The sequence below is a fragment of the Mytilus edulis genome, chromosome 5 (assembly GCF_963676685.1).
Source record: "Mytilus edulis chromosome 5, xbMytEdul2.2, whole genome shotgun sequence".
NCBI lineage: Eukaryota > Metazoa > Mollusca > Bivalvia > Mytilida > Mytilidae > Mytilus > Mytilus edulis.
The window spans coordinates 66803975-66828442 of NC_092348.1; the positions used below are offsets into that span (position 1 = coordinate 66803975).

The 24468-nt window shown below is 31.6% G+C and overlaps 1 protein-coding gene across 1 annotated transcript; it reads right to left on the minus strand.

Moving 5' to 3' along the window:
- Positions 1-276: 276 nt before the first annotated feature.
- On the minus strand, positions 277-9495 carry LOC139522490 (forkhead box protein H1-like). The gene is made up of 3 exons (XM_071315991.1): positions 9352-9495; positions 7294-7362; positions 277-1611 (listed from the first exon to the last, which is right to left on the minus strand). Exons 1-3 carry the CDS (start codon positions 9435-9437, stop codon positions 372-374), a joined length of 1395 nt encoding a protein of 464 aa, XP_071172092.1. The 5' UTR covers positions 9438-9495; the 3' UTR covers positions 277-371.
- Positions 9496-24468: the final 14973 nt, after the last annotated feature.

Sequence of the window (24468 nt, forward strand, 5' to 3'; positions counted from 1 at the left end):
TTTTACCTAGATAATAAAAAACTTCTTTTTTAATGACATAAGTAACTTATGAGTTCTTTTCTTTTACACAGACAACTTAAAAAAAAATTCTTTGACATTCAAAAGTCCTTTACTTTAACATAAATTACTTTTTCTGATCTTTTACATAAAAACATATTAGAAGCATTTCTCCACTAAAGTTAGTAATATAGTAAATGTATGGAATGCACTAGTTTTGATATACATGTATGCAAATTCATCCTTAAAAATCTATTAAGAAATGCAAATCTTTAAAAACAAAATAATCAAAAGTAAAACAGACTTTTTCAGATAATAAAACCCAATATAACGATTGTCCGACAAAAACAAGTGTTTTCAACACACATTGATATTTATGACGTATCAGATGAGGATGGCGATGACGCTGATGATAAACTTGTAGATGACAGATTCAGAGGCTGTATTGATTGGCTGCTAGTATCAACATGGTAAGCGGGTGACTGATGGTAAGAATGAAAGTCTGTATACTGCTGATAGTAAGCATTATGGTAGTCACTGTAGTTAAACGTAGCTTGATTCTGGTGTGCGTAGAACGATGAAGGAGCATAGCTGGTGTCATGTTGGTAGAAGGAAGGTCCTTGTAACATAGTAAATGTTGGTTGCGGATGATGCTGACTTACAGATGCTGAGTTGCTGGAGACAGATTGGTTGGATGGAGAGATAGGCGTGACTGGTGAATATGATGACGTAACTGTGTCGGACGAGTTTATAACTGACAATGGGGATGGCAGGTAGTAACTATCTGGTGACGAAGCTGTTGCTACAGGAGATGGTGCAGAAGATGTACTTGATAGTTGTTGAAGTGCAGATGGAATGCTCTTGCAGAGGAAACTAAGATTTTCTATAGCTTGGTCTTGGCTTATACCCCATGCGGCGGACTGCTCGGCGATAAGTTTAGACAACTGTTTGTGAGTAGATTTCTTGGAGTTACGACGGAGTTTGATGCTCTTGGTGGTAAATACTGGTGAATCAGAGCTAAAGCTCAGTCGTCGTCTAGAGTCGTCGTCATTCTCAACAGATGGACGGTCGACGTTGGTAAGGATGTTGTCTATGCTGAAGTTGAAATCTGGTGACTTGTGAATAACTGGTTTGATGACTGATGAAGTATCATGGAAATCTGTTGCTAGAAGACGACATTCTGCGCTGGGTAGGACGATTTCTGGTATGTTGAGTTGCTCATGTAGTGTTGGAGCCCATGACTCTTTCTCATCTTTTACCCTAGTATCTTGACGTTTGAAGACATTAGACGGTGCTGTGGTGAGGTCGGCGATCCATAAGCAAGTGGTCTTGCGCTTTTCTTCTGTCTTTATAAAACATGGACTGCTGGAGAGGGTATGGCGAATGGAATCTTTCCAACCTGTGTATGGACCACGGAAAAAATCAAACATGACCTTGAGACTAGCTGTAAGCTCTGATAAGGTGATGCTTTTATCTGGTCTGGTCTCTATAGCTGTGATGATCATACCCACGTAGGAATAAGGTGGCTTAGGATAGCGTTGATATACTCTGGGCTTCTTAGGTGCTTTGCCATCTGAAGGACTGGCTGTACGCTTTGAACTTTTCATAAGCTGACTGAAATGAAAAAAGATGGGTCATTATTTTACAGGTCAAAATTAAATACAAAATACTCATTAAACATTTCTATGTATAATTATCTAGTCATCTGATCTACAGCCGCCCGTATCATAACTCTTGAATGACAGAAAATGTCCACGATGTCAAAATTTAACTTATTCGTATTCTATGACCCAAGGAGTTTGGTAGTTATTAAAAATATACAAATGAGAAAACCAAGGAACAGAACGTTTAATGGTACTAGTAAGAGGTTAAAATCGAACTGGAACTGTTTTTAATGGATAATCTAGTTTGGCTTAATAAAAAAAAAAATTTAAAAAGAAAATGATTAAGGAGCAAAATGGTAAATGTTAGTCGTTAGAATACAGTGGCGGATCCAGCCATTTTAAAAAAGGGGGGTTCCCAACCCAGGGTAAAGGGGGGGGTTCCAACTATATGCTCCCATTCAAATGCATTGATCGGCCAAAAAAGGGGGGTTTCCAACCCCCGGACCCCCCCCCCCCCCCTTGGATCGCCACTGGAATATGACTGGACCTGTGTTTTATGGACGTTGTGTTTTAACCTAACAGATTTTTCAAGATGTACTAATATCATAACAAGTAAACAAACAAAATTTAAGAAAGATATCACTAAGAGACCCAAAATTTTGACTTTGACCAGAGACAAAAAAAATTGAATTTGACCTGTTTGTCCAGAAATGTGTTTAAGAGGCATTAGCCATTATATCCACCGGTTTTACCCAAATTCTTTTATATCGTATTTATTACGCACTGAAACCAGTACAGTGAGTAGATTAAATTGTCACGTTGCGTGTAGAACTTGTAATTTTCGATGGTATTCATTGGTTAGTTTGTACTAATTTTCTAGTGACTATGTCTTGCGGTTTTCCTTGCGAGGTTTATATTATTTGTAGCTTTCGGATAGAAACAAGTGTGCGATTCTGAGTCTTGAGTTTCTTAATCGGGATTTTTTAAAATCATAATAGTGTTTAAATACTGTAATTTATGTGTTAATTCATACTAAGTCTTGTGTTTAATTATGCTATATAACATTTGTAAAATTGCTTATGATATTTGTTAACGTTCTGCAGAGTTACATACTTTCTTGGTCTAAAGTAAAATCACAAAAATACTGAACTCCAAGGAAAATTCAAATAGGTCCCCAATCAAATGGCGAATAAACTATTTGAACCAGTCTATAATTAGAAGCCCTTATATGACCCTATCACACGTATAAACAAATAACAAAAAGTTGAAAAGAAATAATTTACAATGTATGGGATAGCTATAACGTATCAACATTCGACCAGACGCCAACTAATATTCTTCATAATAGTCTCCAAAGACTGCAGACGATCATTAAACCCAAAATAAACGGAAGTTAAAATATAAAAAAGAAGATGTGGTACGATTGCCAATGAGACAACTATCCACAAAAGACCAAAATGACACAGACATTAACAACTATAGGTCACCGTACGGCCTTCACGAATGAGCAAAGCCCATACCGCATAGTCAGCTATAAAAGGCCCCGATAAGACAATGTTAAACAATTCAAACGAGAAAATAACGGCCTTATTTATGTAAATAAATGAACGAAAAACAAATATGTAACACATAAACAAACGACAACCACTGAATTAAAAGTATGAATAGATAGTGAGTGTGTGAAATCGGATGTGTCTTGGTCTGTTTGATTTAGTGTAATGAGATGGATAAGTGATATTTACGTTAGTCATTGTTTTGCCTGTTTAGCAATGATTTTTGTTGTTTATCAAAACATGATATTCCTAGTGTCTCTCTTGTTTCAATTTTCGATGTTGACATACTTTTCTTTCAGATGAGTGAACAGTAAAAATGTAAAAATAAAAGGTTGTATAATTACAGATATAAATGAGTTGATATTGACTTGTGATGTTTTCGAGCTTACTTTAGCTGACAAAATTTATTCAAACTGACTGCTTATAGCGAAATAGAATGTCTTTATTTCGGTTTTTTAAAGGTAAGCATAAATAGTCTTTTAAATTTTTGGTCGAATCCGAAGGTAACGCCCCTTTAAAACATTCATACTAGCTTTGGTCTGTTTAGGATCACACGAAATAAAACATTTAAAGAAAGAACGATCAAATAGAAGCATTACTTTCTAATCTCTTTTGTTCCGTGGGATTAATATGATATATTTAGAAGCTGATTCTCGGCTGACGAATTGGTTAATTTAAACGTAATACAAGCGGGTTCCAGTTTATTAATTACCCCTATTTTTCTTTATTTTACTTCAAAAAGTAAAAAGGACTTTTTTGAAGTTTTTACTATTATTTTATATATACATGTATTTTCGTTCACATAGCAAAATCGAGTATAATTCGGTTCGGATTTTGTAGCCTTCTATTTTTTCATGATTCAAATACCAATCGGGTTTGTCTAAATCAATGCGGGGGGATCCTGGACCAGAGTTATTTACATATGTTTCTGTCAGTTTTGTAAGTGGAAGATTTCTTTTTTTATACTTCAGACAATTTCTGGTTGTTAGAAATGTAGAACTATGATTTTATATATCAGTCAAGGAAGCATATATGGGGGTCTTTATTTCTGATTATGCGGTATGGGCTTTGTTCATTGTTGAAAGCCGTACGGTGCGCTATAACTGTTAATTCCTGTGTCATTTTTGGTTTCTATTGGATATGTGTCTCATTGGCAATTCAACCTTATCGGGTTTTTTTTAAATCATTACCAAAAAATTACTGTTACTCAATAAATTCCAATGAGTTTCTTTTTTTAATAATAGTAATAATTCTTAATTTGCAAAACAAACAAAACCCACTTTTGGTTATGGCAAATACATAGACAAAAAACTCGACAAAATTATAATAGATATGATAAAAACAGTTTGGTCTCCTTTCCTCAGTTCTAATGACTCTTTAATCAGAGAAACAACTGCTTTTACATCATTTGGTGTTGATGGATTTAGTATAATCACGAGTTTATCGGTAAAATTAAGTGTATTAAGATTTACACATTTTTGTATATAATATTTTAAAAAGATTTCTCTTTTATTTTTATTAATTTTACAGTTAAAGAAAAAATGGAATTCATCGTCTAAGATATTACATATTTTACATTTTCTTTCATTTCGTGGTATTTTTGTACATCGTCCAGTTTCTATTAAGAGACAACAGTCGCTTATTCTAAATTTGGTTAACAATTTTCTTTCTTCTTCTATTTCATTTAGTCATTTATATTAGATTTAAGAAATTTATATAGATATATTTTATTATTTTCGTTTAAGTTATTTATTTTATAATCAATAAGAGTTTGATGAGAGATGTTATAACCTTTCTTTAATTGGGGCTTTAGCTGTTCAGTCTGCTTTAAAGTTTTAGTTTCCTCAATAAGATGAATGTCAATATTTCTGTTTTGTGACACATTTTTTGCAAAAGTATACCAAGAGGATGTTCCCTTAGCATCTATATGTTTAGTTAATGTAAAGGCTTCATTAAGAAGTGGGTTAAGATTTTCATTATTTAATCTACATAGGTACTATACATCATATTTTGGGTTTTTATGAAAGTTTCTAACAGCTAGATTTGTTGAGCTTCTTTTTGTCCCCAGTACTTGTTTAATAGAATGTAGCTGGGTTTTTTTCATCTGGTGTTGAGCTATTTCTGTTAGCTCGGAGTTTAGCTCTATAAAATTGAATATAAATGTCCATGTAACATTTCACTATTATAGGTTAGAATATGTTTGATCAAAGTTCCAAAAAGGTTGCGAAACACTCACACGGGAAGTTGTCTAAAGCCTGATGAGTAGGAGTTAATAGCAAATAAAATCTTTCTTGCATTCTTTGCAAGATCAGCTGAACTACAACTAGTGAGACTGCCATTAGATGTTTAAACACATCCAAGGTATTTATATTCATATACTTTTTCAAGGTAATTTCCTTTAAATTTCAAAAAGTGTTTATTTATTTTACTTGGGTTATTTTGTAGTATCATGGTTTTAGATTTTTTTGTACTAACTGTTAATTGTCATTTATCACAATACTCTGAGAGATTATTTAAGCTATTTTGCATACCGTTTTCGCTCTGATAATATGATTAAATCATCTGCAAATAGGAGACTTCCTATGTCTGGATTTATAAGTTTTACAGGGGTACAGTTTTGCTTTTCAAATAACTGACTCAAGTCATTAATTAAAATGTTAAATAAAGTGGAGCTTTAAGAATCTCCTCGACTTACACCTTTATCTGTAATAAAATGTCTAGACTCTGAGTTCTTATGTTTGTAAGAACCAAGAGTATGATTGAACTCCTAGTTTACACAATTTATACATTAGTCCTAGCCGCCAAAGAGAGTCAAAGGTTTTTTTTAAGTCTATGAAGCAGATACATATTTTCGTTTATTTTTATGAAGTTATTTATTTATAATAGATTTAAGAATAAATAAGCTATCAGAAGTTCTATGATTCTCTCGAAATCCAAACTGTGAGTGGTTATATTTGGATTCAATAAGGTTATTTAGTCTATTATTTAACAATGCACTAAATACTTTTGACAAACAGCTCATTAAAGCAATTCCTCTATAGTTATTTAAATCATATTTGTCTCCTGATTTATGAATTGGAATAATATATGATTTTTCCCCATAATTTAGGATAGCAATATAATGATGTTTATCTGCCAAATTTCATAAAAGCTCCAAAACGTAAAAAATCTAAATAATGATAACTTCAAACAGGAACATATATATGTAAGATATACTGTTCCCAGCTTCAAAGTAAAGCCTCCGAAGAGAATAATTCGTTTTGGTTGAGGGTGTCTTGAAAATATTACCGAATGAGGACACCAGCAGCAGTGAATGGTTAAATCTCTAGTTTATTGGTGTAAATACCGTCAATTCTTTTTATAAAGTTATTGACCTGACAATTATAAAGACATGTAACTTGGGCATTTAGAACTTCTACTTCTAGATTCTATACTGGGATGTTTTCATTTAAGAATTGAATGCTTCTTTTTGTAAATTTATTGGGGTGTAAAAGCGTTGACCGAAGTACATTTTGTATGAAGCGCGGAAGCGCTTCATTCTAAAAATGTACGCACGGTCAACGCTTTTACAACCCTATAAAGTTACAAAAAGAAGCATTCAATACTTATAATTACATTTTTTTAGCTATGATCAAGAAAAAAACGAATTTTATATTGTTTTTATTTAATTCACCTGTGCACTTTATTGTGGGACCACGTGTTATCATGAATGAAAAGTTTTATTGAGTGACACAATTGCTTACGGAATAACACGTGATGTGCTGTTAGCTAATCAGAATAAAGTATTATAATGAAACATACATCTAATGTAATTATAACTAAATGTCTGTTTTACAGCTTGCTTAGACTCATTAAGATTAAGACGGTGTTCCGACATTTGTCACTGGTGAATGCCGTATATTGACTAGTCCTTTTGTTTTGATGTTGTTTTTTTATTGCTGTATACACATTTTTATGCTTCAACAATGAAATAACGAGTTAAATCGAGTGTTTCATTTGTTTGTTGTCGGGTTTTGTTTCGTTTAATTTAGGAGGGGTACACTCATAAATATTGAATGGTATACGGAAATAGAATATAACTTTCAGGATGTTTCGACCAGTCAATATCCTTAATATAAAATTATATCTTTATTATTAACCTTGACTCTGTATATCTGTTTGGAAAGATTGCCTCATAGTCATTGCTGTCCTGTGCTACATATGCAGTGCTGCAAAGAAAAACAAACGATAATGATAATACCAGTAGCATGATATGAAAATTATCACAAAAAAAGATCAAAGGTAAAATGCACAGGTAGCGATAAAAAAAACTTATTGCGAAGATATACAGGAACCTATTACCGAGCACATTTCTGGTTCTGATTAGCAGATTTTAAAAAAAAAGTCCGTTTTAATTTTGCACTGCAACATTTAAAACAAATAAAACACAAAGCCTGGATGATTATGCTAAAACGCATTTTTGATAAATTTACTCCATTCCGAGTTTTTTGCTGGAACATTGTTGCGTATCACGAATGTAACGGTAAAAGAATTGACATTTTTGTTGTCTAAAAAAAATAGGAGGTGTTGTATAGCGTGGGTTGTGTAAGGTTTAATCATTTTACGACGGATGTATTCTTACAAGCAATTGTTCACGTGCATATACTGTTGAGATTTACGCGCATGACATAGTATCCACTAGACCGATCTCAGCAAGCAGTCAACAAAAAATAAAACAACCAATCAACCAATCGATTTAAAATTGGAGTTTGAAGAAAGAAAGACGTTTGTAGTAGTTTTGCACTCTATAAAGATTAATGAAGTAAATAAAATTATATGCATATATATAGCAACATTTATAAAATGTATTGGACATTAAATCACACAATTTAAGCATCCGTGACAGTTAGTGCAAATTATAGTGTATTGGAATCAATGTCACCACCCCACCAAAAAAGAAAATATAAAATGGAAAAAGCAAAATGCACACTTTGTGATATTCGTGCTGCAATTTTAGTACATAAACTATTTTTGTCCTTAGGTCCACTCGATTTCATTACATGTATCGAATCAGGATAAGTAAAAAAAGAAGCAAACTTGTTCCCATATTTGAAAATATGTTGCTTATGATGATAGTATTGTTTAGGCTTCAAAAAAGACATCACGAAATAATTTAATATAATACAATTAAATCTTTAACAAACATTAAACAATATTTTTTTTATTAATTTTATCTAATTGATAGTTTAATATTGTATTAGTATTTTTAGTATTGAGTTTATGCCATATTTGTTGTTTTTATTACGTTTTAGGACGATGTAACCTTTGGGACTATCCTAAGACACCTAAATTTAGGACCAAATTTAGGACATGTCTTATTTAAGGAGACTTTCGTTAACCCGACTTGGGACTAAGACGTGTCCTAAGATCATCGTAAGACATGTCTTAGTCCTAGGACAGCTTCGTTGACACGGCCCGAAAATTAAATCCATGATATTTTTACGAGAAATAATTATTCAAGTTGACGAAGACATGTTAGCTATGCGATAAAGTAGAAACGTTGGTATAATTTCCAATAAAAACAATTTTCTAAAGAAGGAAACCAAAATATATCTCAGCCAACTGGCTACCAACGAAGACCACTGAAAATCAGCTCTTGACTTGCATATAAAGGCACATTAAGAATGATGCGGCATTAGCCAAGTTTTTTATCGCTCAACACGGCATAGGAATTGTAAAGTAAACGTCTATTGATAAATGCTGGACTCTATAGAAAGACAGAATATATGAATTGTTTTTTGTTCTTTTTAATTTTGTATATAATTTCAGTGTGTGCTGTAGGTTGTCAAAAGGTTACAGTATGATCTTACTTAAATTGATTTTAAAAAATTAGTTTGACGATTACTATCTAGTCAATTTAAGATTTACTTGAGACGTCTAGAATAATAAATATGGTAGTTCATAAACAGTATACGTGAATACACTCTTATATAACTGTACACGATTGTATAAACTTAGTTGCTTTTTTATACAGACTAAAAAATCAAAACAACACGTTTAATAGATACACGTGGCCGAAGCGCTTTTCTGGGTTGACCTTCATCATAAACGCCCAAATATAATATTTTATAGACAAGAATGTATAAGAACCAAAATTTTTTACTAAATTGATTCTTCAACATTTCACAGACAAATTGTTAGATATTGAAATAACTTACCTATATGGTGATGAAGCTGGATTTGTGTATGACTGTTGATATATGTCAGGATAGTAACTGCAGAATGCAAAACTGGGATCCATCATAAATCTTTTGGATAGTAGTATTTAGTAGTGTATCTGAAAATGTAAAATAATCGTTACAGAAAATAGGATAACGTGGTACGACTGTCGTTATGTCAAAGCTCGTGGACCAATGACTACAAGACGTAGAAGATGTACCAACAATATATAACCGTACAAACTTCAACAATGAGAAAAACACCAACCGCAAAGCATGCTGATGAGCAAAAAATAAATGCTAAGTGGATAAGATGGACTGGTTCTATGCGTTTGTTCATTGTTGCCTTGCTACTCTGTTAAGCAGTAGTCATTATCAACTATAATATAAAATCTTACGTTATCATAACTTATGCCGAACACATTTGAAAATATCGACCATATAGGAGCATTTATCATGCAAGAACTCGCACCCGAAGAACTTTTAATACAAACAAAGCGTATATTGCACATCACCCTTTGAACAGTAAGCAATTATCTAATCAATCTTTTTCAGGACACTACTATATTAATTATACCAGAAAGATTACTGACATTGCTATTTTTTTCATTTTATATTTACAAAAGTGAACTAATCGGGGCCTTTTGTATCGCTTTGCTTTATGGGTTTTGGTCATTGTTGACGATCGATTGCGATCTATAGGTGCTAACATCTACGTTATTTTGTCTCATTTGCAATTTATTCCACATCTTCGTATTTTTTATAAGATCTTACCAATTTTATTTGTTAATGGAAGGTGCTTTATATGGTAAAAATTTTGATTAAAAATCCTATCTATCCTTGTTTTTTTATATTGTACACATAAAATTGTGTTATTGATTTCTTAATTTATGGTGGCAAATATTTCATGAATATTTTGAGATGAGACCAAATACGCATTAGGTAGGTTCTGCAAGATAGGTCGAGGTGCGAAGAGTAGGAAATTTGGACGGCTTCTAGAAATTACAAGTTCGTTGAAAAGAGGATAAAAATAATTGAAAGCGCAACCCCTTATGGAGTTTTTGTTGGAAGCTGCGATATGTCAAATCCCCCATGCACGAGGCATCGGATTTCACGTATGCATTACGAGTATACTTACACTTTTGCTAAATGAAGTTGAATATCGTTATTTGTCACATTTAAAATTGAGAATGAAAATGGGGAATGTGTGAAGAGACAACAAATCGACCAAAGAGCAGCTGAAAATATCTCAAACTGGCGTAAGCTTCAGCTGGACTCGAAACAACATGTGTACTAGTTAAATGAAAAATGGACGTTACACTTAACTCCAAAACATATAAATGAACTAAAATTTAATTAAAAAGCATACAAGAAAAACAAAGGCCTGAGGATTTCGGACATGGGACAGGCGCAAAATGTGGCAGGGTTAAACGTTGTTTTGTCAAATTGTGAGATTTCAACCCTCCCCTATACCTCAAGCCAACTTCTGTTATTATCAAGTAAGTTTTCGCAGCCACATGTTTGGCTTCGAAGTTGGTCAAGACAAATTTCCTTATTTATTGTGATTTTAAAATACCAAAAATTGAGTTGCGAAATGATAAATAATGCAAACAAAATTCCAGACGAGACGGTCAAAATATGACTATTTCTGACAAAAATTATAATATGATTAAAATTAATTATTTCCAAAGATGGTAACCCAAAATCAAAACACACGTATGAAGGGAACAAATTCAAGATGTTTCACCTTAGTTTTGAATTTGAAACAAAAAGTATGGGTTTCCATTGCATTGGATAGAACTATCCAATATTAATGTCTTAAATGTTTAGACCAATGTTGACCAAATTTATTCCTAAAAGTAGGTACAGTGTATATTTTTATTGAATATTTAAATTGAATAGAGGAAAATGACAAAACTTTCGTCAAACATTTACCATGGCATCAAAAATATAGGGCCTACTCTTAACATAGAAGACCATACGTATTTCAATTCATTTTAAGCACATAATAAATCTCTAGTCTGTTAACCCGATCCAGATCAACATATTTGGAAAAATTGTCACGCAAAAGGAAGAACCACTTTTAACATTCTTTTTTTTTTTTACATGCATTTGTTCTCGGTCAAATTAACGACTTAATGAAACAGTCTATGAATATAATTTGAGATGAAATAAACAATTATCAATCCTAAATAAATGTTTTAAGACACCTTTTCTTCGATTTCTAACATCGTGTGATTTCAGAAAAACATAAAGGTTTCGTTATTGAAACAAAATTCTGGGTTTTTTTTTTTTTTTTTTTTTTTTTTTTTTTTTTTTTTTTTTTTTTTATTATTATTAATATTCCTTTTCCCCTTTTCCCAGTATAATCAAAGCGTTTCCATTTATTTGCTAGGAAACATAATTTACGGAAAGGGTTCTTCGTGCAATATAGAAACCTACAATTAAAATCGTTACAAATAAAGCGATACATGTTTGAGGAGTACTTATGTAAGGAATTCTACGAGATATAATTCAGATATATGTTCTTAAACCGAGAATGTTTTTTAGAAGTGAAACATATTTACTGACAAAATATTTATCCAGTTATCAAATTAAATGTGTATACTTATCATCTTAATTCAGAAAATAATTAGAGCACAAAAGAAAGTTTTACACCAGTATCATTTTGAAAAAGCAGGGTGTCCCTAAAAATCAATTTTTGTTGAAACTCTATGACAAAAAAAAAAAAAAAAAAATTTTCAAAGTTAGTGATAACTAAAAAGATTTTACTTCAATTTTGACCATGTGATTCAATTTAGGTAGCAGAGCATACTTCTATGGTAATTCTTATTGCAATCTGAACATAAACAAATGCGAAAAAAACACCATGATATATTTAAATTGTTTATAAAAGATACATTGATTGAGGCAATCTTAACTTATCGTACCTTAACAACTTACAGACATAAATATAGGGCGCCGAATAAGTGGGTCTCTAACTTAAAGTTTACCATAGGGTTTATGGTTTTATAGAATTATATTAGAATACAAGTACTTTATCCGTAACAACATAAATATATAATCCAGTTCCACACAATTTAATCACCCCCTCGACATAATTTTACAATATTCAATTTCAGATTAAACAACATCCCTTAATTTATTCTATCAAATTAAAGCATTTTCATTCCCACTTTGCCTTGTAGCTTAGTACGGTGTTAATTTTTGTGGTAACATGGATCAAATTATGTTTAAATACAGAATCTAAAAGGAAGTTGATCATAAAAGACCATTAATTATTCTTTATAATATTTATACATATGATAACATCTGGTGGGGCAAAACCAATACATGAAGTTAGTGGGGAAAACGCTGTCAAACATACTAACAAAATTCAACAATTGCAATCCACACTGATCTGTGTCCACACTTTTTATTTGTATATCTAAAGATATATATTTCGCACATGATTCGTTTCCAGAAGACCTATGAAACTTTTTTTAACAGTATATACATATCTTTATTCTCGTAAAACAAAGTACAATGGCACAGAGACATATACAATAAATTAACATGGTTATTTGATAGTATAAATTTTAAATACAAACAGATGGACGGAAAGTTATACAACATAGGTCCTTTCAGGAGTGATTTTATGATAGTATCAAATGTAAGCAGAAGTCTAGTAATATTTATAGATTATTACATGTCATTTTCCATATTGGCCTTGGTATCAGACTTTGACTTCCACAACAAGCCAGAGGGCTTGATATGGGTTTTGGGCTGATACCACGGACCATATGGAAAATGACACGGAACACTTACTATCTGACACTTGAAACCTAAAAACTGAAGATCAAAAAATCTATTGTTTGGATGGTGATGGGGTTACTGAATAAAAATACTATATCAATAATACAGAAAAAAGGATAATTAAAATTATAAATAGGGAATAATAGGAACTAATTATAAATTAGAAAAAAATGATTTTTAAAAGTTACAAAATAAAAAATTAAGGTAAATCAGGGATATAGAAAAAAAGACAGAATTTTCTTATACTTTTCCAAAATGATAATTTTACTATACTTTTTAAAACAAAATGATTAAAAGTATGGTTCACTAGTTTTCAAGGTACGAGACTGAGTCGTTCAAAATTGCCAAAATTCGCTTAGTTTGTTCATGAAAAAAAAACACATTTTATGCATTAAAAGAAGTCTATGAGACACAATTTTGAAATAAAATATCAGAATCTCGCTCGTATATTGTGAACCATTAAGACTCTCTTGGACTTTATAGAATGCTGATATTATAAAAAAAAATATAATTCTAATGATTTTTTGATTTTTTTTTGAAAGATCTGTTCTGGTTATAAATAATGAAAAATAGAAGTGAAAACTTTTTTATTAGGAACAATTTAAATGTAATTGTGAGGCATATTATTATTTATTTGCTAGTGTGTCGGTTGCAATTTTATTATATCGTCAAATATTGTTACAAATCATTCATATGTTTTTTTTCATATCTGATAAGTGAATCGGTAAGTAATGATAACAATAACTTTGTCAAGTAATAAAATGTCAGAATTTTGGCTCACACTGAAGGGGGGAAAGCAGGACTCGTACGTATAAAATTCTAAAATCCAGTTTTGCGTTATAACGCAAACATTTGTTTTATCTTATTTCTTATTCAAAATCCAAAGGAAACCGTAGTTATTAATGGAGGAGGCTGTATATATTAAAATTTATCACCTTTGTAATAATTGCAAAGTAAAATGCTTGAATAATTAGATCATATCAATGACTAATAATGAGCAGAATAATATAAGAAGATGTGGTATGAGTTCCAATAAGAAAACTCTCCATCTAAGTCACTATTCGTAAAAGTAAACCATCATAGGCCGAATAACGGTCTTCAACACGGAGCATTGGCTCACACTGAACAACAAACTATAAAGGTCCCCAAAAACGATATCCATGTTTCTACTAGTATATATATTACAAAGAAAATTGAGTAAATTGAGGTTATACCTAAGAAAAAAATCAATCCTGGTAATATAGCTATAACCGAATATAAATATACTGAACCAAAGTAAGCTCTCGTTTGAGAACTGTGTAAAGTAGGTTAGATTCAAACAAGCTACCCTTTGGCAATAAATGTATAGAATGAAGATGTTTTATTAATAAAATTAAATTATGTTCTCTCTATTCAAATTGCTACCCAAGCATCTTAAAAATACTTCATTATATTGAAATGAAAATTCAATGACTTTCTATCAAAGAATCTTGATCATATTCTGAGATTTAAAAAAAAATGTTTCCTTATTAATAATTCATTTTAAAGCAGAAAGATCATTTTGTCTATTTGACTTGGAGGTTGGTTTCACAATTGTATGACAATTTTAATATGACTATATACTAAACTATATATATTTTCTTGTTAAATTATTTACTTTTCTGATGCACAAATCAGTCTTAATTTATGTATAATTGCACTTCAATTATTCCATTATTCCTATGCATATTTATTATAATGATTTGGCCTTGTATGTATGTTTCTTTTTTTATCTACTAGTAAATCACATCCAAAATGAATGACAGACGGACATATATACAAAACTTAATGAATAATTGAAATCAATATATTTGCGTTATAACGCAAAGGTTTGCGTTTAACGCAAACATAGGAAGAAAAATTAAAAAAAAATGTGTGGCGCTAATACGCTTCCGTAGATAACTGTTTCATTACAATTACATAAAGAACGTAGTAGATAGAGACATTTACAGTAATTCACCTATCAAAGTTCTATTTGTTGTGTAAAAGCATTGTGTTCTTTAATTTAAAAAGTTAAAATTTAAGTGTAAAACTTTTTAAACAAATTATTTCACATTTATAGAACTTCCTGTTCGCTTCAGTATCTCAAAATTTGAACAATTTTATGTTAAAGAGGGGTCTACAATTCAATTTGACAGATAACATAAATAAAGAACGAAAATAGATAGAGACATTTACATTAATTCACCTATCAAAGTTCTGTTTGTTGTGTATCTCCTTTATACGTTTAAACAGCTTCGTGAAATCATGTTAAATTCAAAGCATTGTGTTCTTTAATTTGAAGTCAAAATTTAAGCGTGAAACTTTTTAAACAAAATATTTCACATTTATAGAACTTCCTGTTCGCTTCAGTATCTCAAAATTTGAACAATTTTATGTTAAAGAGTCTACAATTCAATTTGACAGATTCATGCATACTAATCAGTTTTTAATCACGGAACTTGTAGGACGGAAAGTCACAAGACAAAGATAAAAATTCACGGACAAAAACTCCAAATTCATTTTTGGAAAAAAAACATTTATTTTGGAAAACTCTTTTTTTAACTAAAGATATAAATCAATATGTGTTCTAATAAAATGATGATCAAATAGTAACGAAAACAATTGCTAAAAGTGCAAAGTGGTTCTTCGTGCCAAAAAAAAAATACATATCCTACTTGATAAAAATTTGATTATTATTCATTGATCAAGGATATTCGACAATGAACTAAACTGTAAAATGAATCTTTGTAATAAAAGGATATTATTTCTCGAACGTTCTCCGGCTCTGACAAGTTATGCATTGTCTACACTAAGTCAAATATATTCTATAAACTTCTCAGGGGCGGATCCAGTCATTTTAAAAAGGGGGTCCCATCTCAGAGTAAAGGGGGGGGGTTCCAGCTATATGCTCCGATTCAAATGCATTGGTCTGCCAAAAAAGGGGGTTCCAACCCCCGGACCCCCCCCCCCCCCTAGATCCCCCAATGCTTCTTTTTTTTCAATTAAAGGGCGATGTGGAATACACGAAGACACAAATAAGAAATAAAACATTCAGAAGGCAACATACTCTTAATATAACTTTATATACACCCCCATAACAAATTTCCCATAAAGAATATAGATCCCATCTTTTTCATAGTTTGAACTTAAGTAAATATTGGGAAAAAATGTTTTATTTTCAATTTAATTTTCGTTTTCAACCAGAGAAAAATCTTTTCATTTTCTTTATTATAATACATTGGTAATATTTATTACTCCATAAGGATCATATATATCTGGGACTATTTAACTAACGGGACTGGAAACTGATCCTTGTTATTCATTTTTTCTGTAAAGAATTTGGTTTACTATTTTATTAAATTTAATTATTTGTAATTAAAACTTGTTTGTTTAAGTCATTACAACTACGTGTTTTAACACCAATAAGGATTAACCACAACTACATAAATACTAAAATAACCTTTTCAAAACAAAAACAGTACTTAATTAAAATAGTACAATTCCCTTTCTATCACTATAAATATAGATATCATTAAAACAAAAAAGTACTTACATATAACTTGATGTTTTCTTGTGGTCTTCTATAATTGAAATGATGACCATCTCTGGTAATGTTGGTATTTATAATTTCAAAGGTCCCTGTCAACTCTGGGATGAAGTCACCCACCTGAATATACAATTCTAATTTTCCCGACGGTAAGTCTGGAATACACGGTATATTCCAGGGGTAAGGTGCGACCCTGTATTGTCTTCGTGACGGGAAAATGAAACCTTGGACCATAACGCTAACTTTGACGGTTATAAAGAAACCATAAAGTAAGTGTCATCTTAGATGCCATCTCAATACTAGGATATACTTTTCGAACTAAATAAAAAAAAAACTTAATATGTTTTTAAATAAATAAATATTTAATTTTTGTCAAACTGAATAAATATTTTTTTTAAATAAGATATATATATAAAAAAAAAATTAAATAAGATATATATGTATTTGTTTTAAAATGAGATATATATTTTTTTTTTAAAATGAGATATATTTTTTTTTTTTAAATAAGATATATATTTATTTTTTTTTAAATTAAAAATGATAAAATGTATCAAAGGTTTTAATTATTATTCACTTTGAATCACGGTGACTTTTAAAACATGTTATCTCCGTGAAATTTTCATAAGAATAGATATCTAAGATAATAAAAAATCTTGAAAAAAAAGATAATAAAAAATCTAAAAGTAAATCAAATTCATTTGTCTTATAAAAAAGCATTTAAACATATTTCTAATGCATATTCTGAAAATTATTGAACTTTTTGTCCGTTTGGTTTAGTTTAAGCGTATTTATTTAAAGTGGATTGGGAAACAAGTTATTGCAACTTATAATAATCCCTTTTCACTGTCCGTTTACAAATGTAATATTTAATGGATGTTTTGACAATACAATAAATGGTGAAATTCGTTTCCTTTTTTTTTCAAGCAAAGAATTGCAAAATGTAGTTAAAGTGCGTCAGCTGGATGTAGTAGATTTACAATTTCTATGCGAAGAAAATGCTTATGAAAATATGATTTATCATTGAGTTCGCTACATTAGTAGCTTTTTTCACTTTAAATATTAATGCAGAGCACTTTTTAAATTGAATCATCGTGGGATGGCTGAGATAATATTGATCCATATTCGTTAAAAGTTATTTCCATTTTACATTGTTTTATCTATTTATGTCTCGAATTTTCAATTTTAATATAATTTTATAGACTGGACCTACTGAAGGACACGTATTCGTTGTGTGAGATATACATGAATAAAAGCTGATGTAGGGTATACGTCTATGAGACAGTAACCTAACGACAAAATAAGGTAAAATACAGTACTTGACTGTAGTTATGTGTCCATACAATATATCATGCTCCGAATCGTTCTGAGTATAAAGGTGCGAAGACAATGAAAGATCTGTCACCAATGCAAAATTATTAATAACAATATATAGAAAAGAAATATGCATCAGGTAACGGAAAATTTCGAAAATCTGATCTAGATGGTCAAAGGAATATTTCTTTTCTATATATTGTTATTAATAATTTTGCATCAGTTTTTACTTGAAATAGTAAATCTTAGTGCTAAAGATATTTCCCGTTTTATAGATATCTCTTGTAATAACTTTCTGAAACAAATTCAAAATCTTCCCGCTGGAGCTTATCTACTTTTAGGCCAATTACCTATAATTGCACTTCTATGTAAAAAAATCCTGATAACGTTTCGTACCATAGCTAGAAGCGACTCTGTTGAAACTGGTCTTGCTTAACGTCAACTGTCTACAAAAGGAAAAAACTTAAAAAGCTGGTTTATTAGGGCTGGCAAGATTTTAAAACAATATAATTCACCGTGTGCATCAGAGGTTTAACTTAAATCAGAGACAAAATACAAGTGGAAAATAAAAGTAAAGAAGTCTGTTGATGGCATTTGATCCGAAAAACTGTTAACTGAAGCCAAATCAAAACCGTCTAATGATACAATACTGTGTGTTCTCCTAACAATGCCCGTTGCTAGTGCTACAGCGGATGTTTCTCAATAAAAAATGATCAAATACAGTCTTTATAATTTGCTATTCAAACACATTTTAGGCCCTCAGAACGCACCATTTTGCGTTTAGCCAAAAAAACAAATCGGGGGGGGGGGGGGGGGGCAATCCCCCCCCCCCCCCGTGGTTGGCGTGCACTTCAGAAGGACACAGCTACGCCCCGGGATTCGTACATTACATCCCTCAATTCATTTCTCAAGTTCTGTAAAACATACTTGCTTATAATTATGAAATACCCCTTCACCGTCGCTTAGACCAGTATGTATGTAATGCAATAATCGCGTTCCCAACCCAGTAGATAGTGTGGCGCGGTAAGGGGGGGGTCCAACCATATGTCCCATTTAAATGCATTGATCGTCCAAAAAAGTAGGTTTCAAATCCCCGAAACCCCCCTCCCCCAAAGATGCCACTAGGTGGACACGATTCTGGAATCGAAGCCTGGAAATGAGTGGGGTTAGGTTGGAGGGAATTAAGAGTGGGGCGGAAAACAGGTGGCGAGGGAAGTAAAAAAAAGGATAATTTATGCTTCACCAAAAAAATTGAAAAGGGGAGGCAAGTTGGAATCAATTCATGTCTGTCGTCAACATGTCGTACAATAACTACAACTGTATTTTAGACGGAACGAATTAAGGTATATACCGTGTCTGTCGTCAACATGACGTACATCAAAGGGGCACTAGCTACGCGATACATTAAAAATCAAAAATATAATATTTTTTGTTCAATCATTAATGAAAGTGAAATAGTGAAATAATAATTCGCTTTTAGCAGCCAGTACGGGTTAATTTTGTCAAAATAAGCGAAGAAACATTGATAATGTATTATTCACTTGCAAGTGAATAATTCGACTTCATTAAATCCGTATTCATGTGAACTTCAATTTAACCCCTTAGCGAGTGATGGATAACACATGAATTGTGTGTGTATAATTGTTTAAAGGAAAATAATGTTAACATTGAAAGTGAAACAAAGGTAAATCATTTAACTGAATTATTCGATCCACAAAAACTCATTCTTATACAAGTAAAAACGATGATTAACATACATTTTTAATCTATAATATAAAATAAAACAGACATAGCAAAATGCAATTACACGAGTTCTCTTTTCTATTTATATCTTTATTTATGTTTATATCATTCACTTATATGGTCATCGGAAGTATTCGGAGGCCAACTCGATAATTAATTAGATGGCGTCAGGACTAAAAAAATGTGAATAGAACATAGAAAATGGCTTATATGAAATTTTTACCACTGTCCCTGCACCGGTACATAAGTCATCAGAAAATAAAACAACACCACAGAACAAATCAATTACACTACGAATCTATGGAACGCAAACGAGGTCAAAATTCTTAATTCGTAATTTGTTTAATTCGTAACTTGTAACTGTGTAATTTCTAAATTGTTAAAATTCGTAAACTGTTAATTTGTAACTTGTTACTGTGAAATTCATAATGCTTAATTCGAAAATTGTCAATTTGTAACTTGTAACTGTGCAATTTCATAATGCTTCATTTGTTAATTGTCAATTTGTAACTTGTAGATTTCAAAACTCTTTATTGGTAAATTGTCTTTAGGGTTGTTTAGTGCATAGGCGATAGGGGGTCTGCCCCCCCCCCCCCCCCCCCATTTTATGAGACTATATAGGGAATCACTTAAGCATGACTGAAGGGGGCCCCATCTTAGGTCAGTCATCGAGCCCCCCCATTATGAAAAGTTCTGGATCCGCCACTGTAGTGGGTAAGACAAGTTTTTACTGTCAATGATTGTGTAAAACACTATATAGTCCGATTTTTTTTTGCCCCCTCCGTAGCACAGAGGGCATTAAGTTTTACCATTGTCCCTCTGTCATCGCTATGTCCCAAAGTTCGTTTCTGCTTGCCTTAACAGTCCGGAATGCGGTTCGATAAAATTGCCCCCCCCCCCCTTGTTTATTTCGCTCTCCTGTCAAATCATGTAATTTCGCTACCTCCAATGGTAGACGCTACAACGATGGGTGTCGTCAAGAAAGGTACGATTAAAGGAATCAGCTAGGAATTAGACGACCACCATTGGTATAGGTGAGTTGTTTAGACGCAACGTCAGATATTGCTACCATTAAGTGTACTCTGGTGTAACAGAAAAATGACGTTAAATTAGAAACGCGCACTATCTAATTCTTCGGGCTTTCCTTTTTGGGTAAATGCAAAGTGTAACACACAAGTATAAATGCCGTGAGAATCCAATCCAATATGATTTTATAATTAAGATAGGATATTCAATTTTACTGCTAGTAATTATGTGTTTTTGGAGGAATATTGCTGCATTATATATTCAACCCGAGTATGATTTTATTCAAGCAGGTGACATACAATAGCTTACATTTTGTTTTGACGGTTTGAATCAATACCCATTTAGTTTCACATTAATATATGTATCATACACATGATAAAGTTGTAAAAATATATTTAAACAATATATTTTATAAACAAGAATAAGAAAAATGAGACGTCAATGCAGTGCTTAGGCAAATATTAGTACATTGGTCTATATATATGCAAAATACTTTTATCAAAGTGACTTATATATCAGACTAAACTCAAAGGCAGATGGAATTTTCTTTCTTTTTGAGCAAACTTTTGTCACCCAATCTTTTAAAGAGCAAAATACTACTTTTGAAAATTCCAATCACAATCCAACTCTTTGAAAATTGATACAATGCATATGAAATGTGAAAAAATAGTTTAACAGGTAAATTGAATAACATTCAAGCTTGAATAACTTGTACGATTCGCTCGTGTATGTAACAATGTTTTAGATTCTAGCGAGAGAAATTTATGTATTACTGAAAATTATTACACCAGGGTTTTCGATATCACAAACTAGTCAAAACATTTACTAAATTTTATCATCGGTATAAGGACATCATTCGTAAATATAGCTCAACATGCGGACTTCTTATACGTTTAGGTATTTCACATACAATATTTTATGGAAATATTCTTTACAAAGCACAAAAATGTCAGTACTCACTTCAGAAGCTAACAAAACCTTTAAATAGACTTATTAAGAAGAGATATAGTTATGATACTGTTGTCAGGTCATTACATCGGAACTAAACACATTTATTTAAAAACCAGTTTTTGGCATGGCACGGGTTATGTTCTTCTCATATATGTTATGATGGTATGATACTAAACCTCTCACGAGAAGGATTGCGCCTGATATTCATAAGATGAAGACATTATCTTTCAATCAGTTTAATTGAAGTCTGGAGCTGGCATGTCAGTTAACTGCTAGTAGTCTGATGTTACTTATGTATTTATGTCATTTTGTTTATTTTCTTTGGTTACATCTTCTGACATCAGACTCGGACTTCTCTTGAACTGAATTTTAATGTGCGTATTTTTGCGTTTACTTTTCTGCATTGGCTAGAGGTATAGGGGGAGGGTTGAGATCTCATAAACATGTTTAACCCCGCCGAATTGTTGCGCCTGTCCCAAGTCAGGAGCCTCTGGCCTTTGTTATTCTTGAATTATTTTTCATTTTGGTTTCTTGTGTACAATTTGGAGTTCAGTATGGCGTTCATATACACTGAACTAGTATATATATTTGTTACAAAAATTAGATTGCCCATTGTTGAATTTTAGAACAAAGCTTTACAAAAGAAGCCTACACATTGTAAATTTCTTATAGCATTTCCCTTCCCTTGATTAGATATTTATTTTCCTGAGGTAATGGGAATCGGGAACTTCACAAGTGTTTTTTTCTTTTTCTGAGCTCTATTAGGCTTTCAATATGTTTCAGATGACGGTTACACGATTTATTAAGTCAATTTCTGTCAAACGTGTACCTTGTTTCATAGTCGAAAGTTTTGAATACTCAGAGTTTGATTGTGATATTTCAGTGTAATAAATGTCACAAATTATGTCCGGAAATTGTTTTAAAAATGGACAGGCAACATTCATAATTTAGTATATCACTATCTGTGGAAAACTTCAATGATAATTGTTTTGAAGCTGTCAAATAAGGAATAGTGATCCCGAAAAAGTATAATCAAGTTGTCTCCTAATATTATTGCTGCTACAGTTTTTTTTCTATTTCTTGAACGAAGATTTTCAAAAAAGGGAAATAATTCATTTTTCGAAATTACATCCAGATTAGTTTGAGCATGAAATTTTTAATTGCTGGAACATGTTATATGATATAATTACCCTCAATACATCTTAAAATAGTTTCTTTCATAAGAAAGGACTGTTTTATTATGAAAATATTCATATGAAATATTTATTTACAAATAGAACCTAAAAAAGGGGGAATTTCAGGGAAAATTACAATGACCAATATTCCTCTATTGGCAACTTTCTGCAACATTTACCCAAGAATTTTTTTGCAGCATTTTGTTGACAAAACATCCATAATTTTATATTTTATAGTCTTTTATGTGAGGATTTCTGCGTTTTTGGTAAAATCAGATGCAAAAAATGACAAAAATCGGCAAAAATCATGCCGATTTTTGTGTTAAGTGGACCACCTTATGTACCAAAAAACTGTTTTTATTCCAAAAAATTGTCAGTTAGCAGTTTAAATGATTGAAATATTCTCTTATACCCATGAAAATAACAAAAAATTATATGCTTTATCTCATTTTTACCATAAAATACAATGTTAGCCATTTCTCCTTGCTATAATAATATATACATATGATGTCACGTGGTTTCCATGGCAACCAGACTTTTCAGATTTTTTTTTTTTTTTTTTAATTTGACTGTTAGTTTGGACCATTTCAACTTAAAAAAAAGTAATCGAAAAAAAATAATCTGGCCAAAATTTTTCATATTTGGTCTATTATTACAGAGAATTGATGTTAAAGCAATGACAGGTGAACGAACGGCCTTTATCAATTATCAATACCTGTACAGTCAGCTACAAAAGGAAGAATGAATATCGTTTTGTCGATAATACGTTATGGGTTCGTTAAAATGTTGAAAAACAACTTGAACAGAAAACTGAGTTTCATAATTTTCCAGTGATGCATATATTTCGTTCATTGAAATAGCCAATATGACTTACCTTTCATGTTGCTCAGTCTTAATTTTTTCCATGTTGGGTTTTGTGTATTGTTGATTGTCTGTTTGTCTGTCGATCTTTTCTTTTTTAGCCATGTTGTTGTCATATGTTTATTAAAGGTATTGGTCACATAAGCATTAGCCTTTCAAAAAGGGCTAGTCGACTCTTAGCTGATGAAAATGGAAAGTGCTCTCGCTTTGTAGATTAATTCATTTACTAGAATATCCACGTGCATCAATCAACAAATTTTACCACACACGTGAGGTCACACGTTATGAAGTAGTATATATCGTTTAACGTTGTTGTTTACGAAACTCCAGAAGATTCGACTTTTCAGTATAGATAAAAGTTACCTGTGTACCAATATCATGAATATGCATGATTAATGACCAGGCAAAATCTAATTGCTAAAATAGAAAGGACAAATCCGATACTCTACGGGATTGAAGGTCATTTACTAGGTTTGGATTGTCCTAACCAATCAATAAACTTTGATTATTCACGTCTCGTAATATCTTTCAATCAGGTAGCAAGAAAAATTCACGCACTGACTGTCCATCGTTTAATTCTTAATATCGACTCCTATGAGTCGATAATGACGTAGTAACGGTCTAGTGATTGTTTACTATAAACACGTGTTTGTGTTTACATCAAGCACATGGTGTGTGTTTATGTTTGTTTATGTTCTATTTGATTGG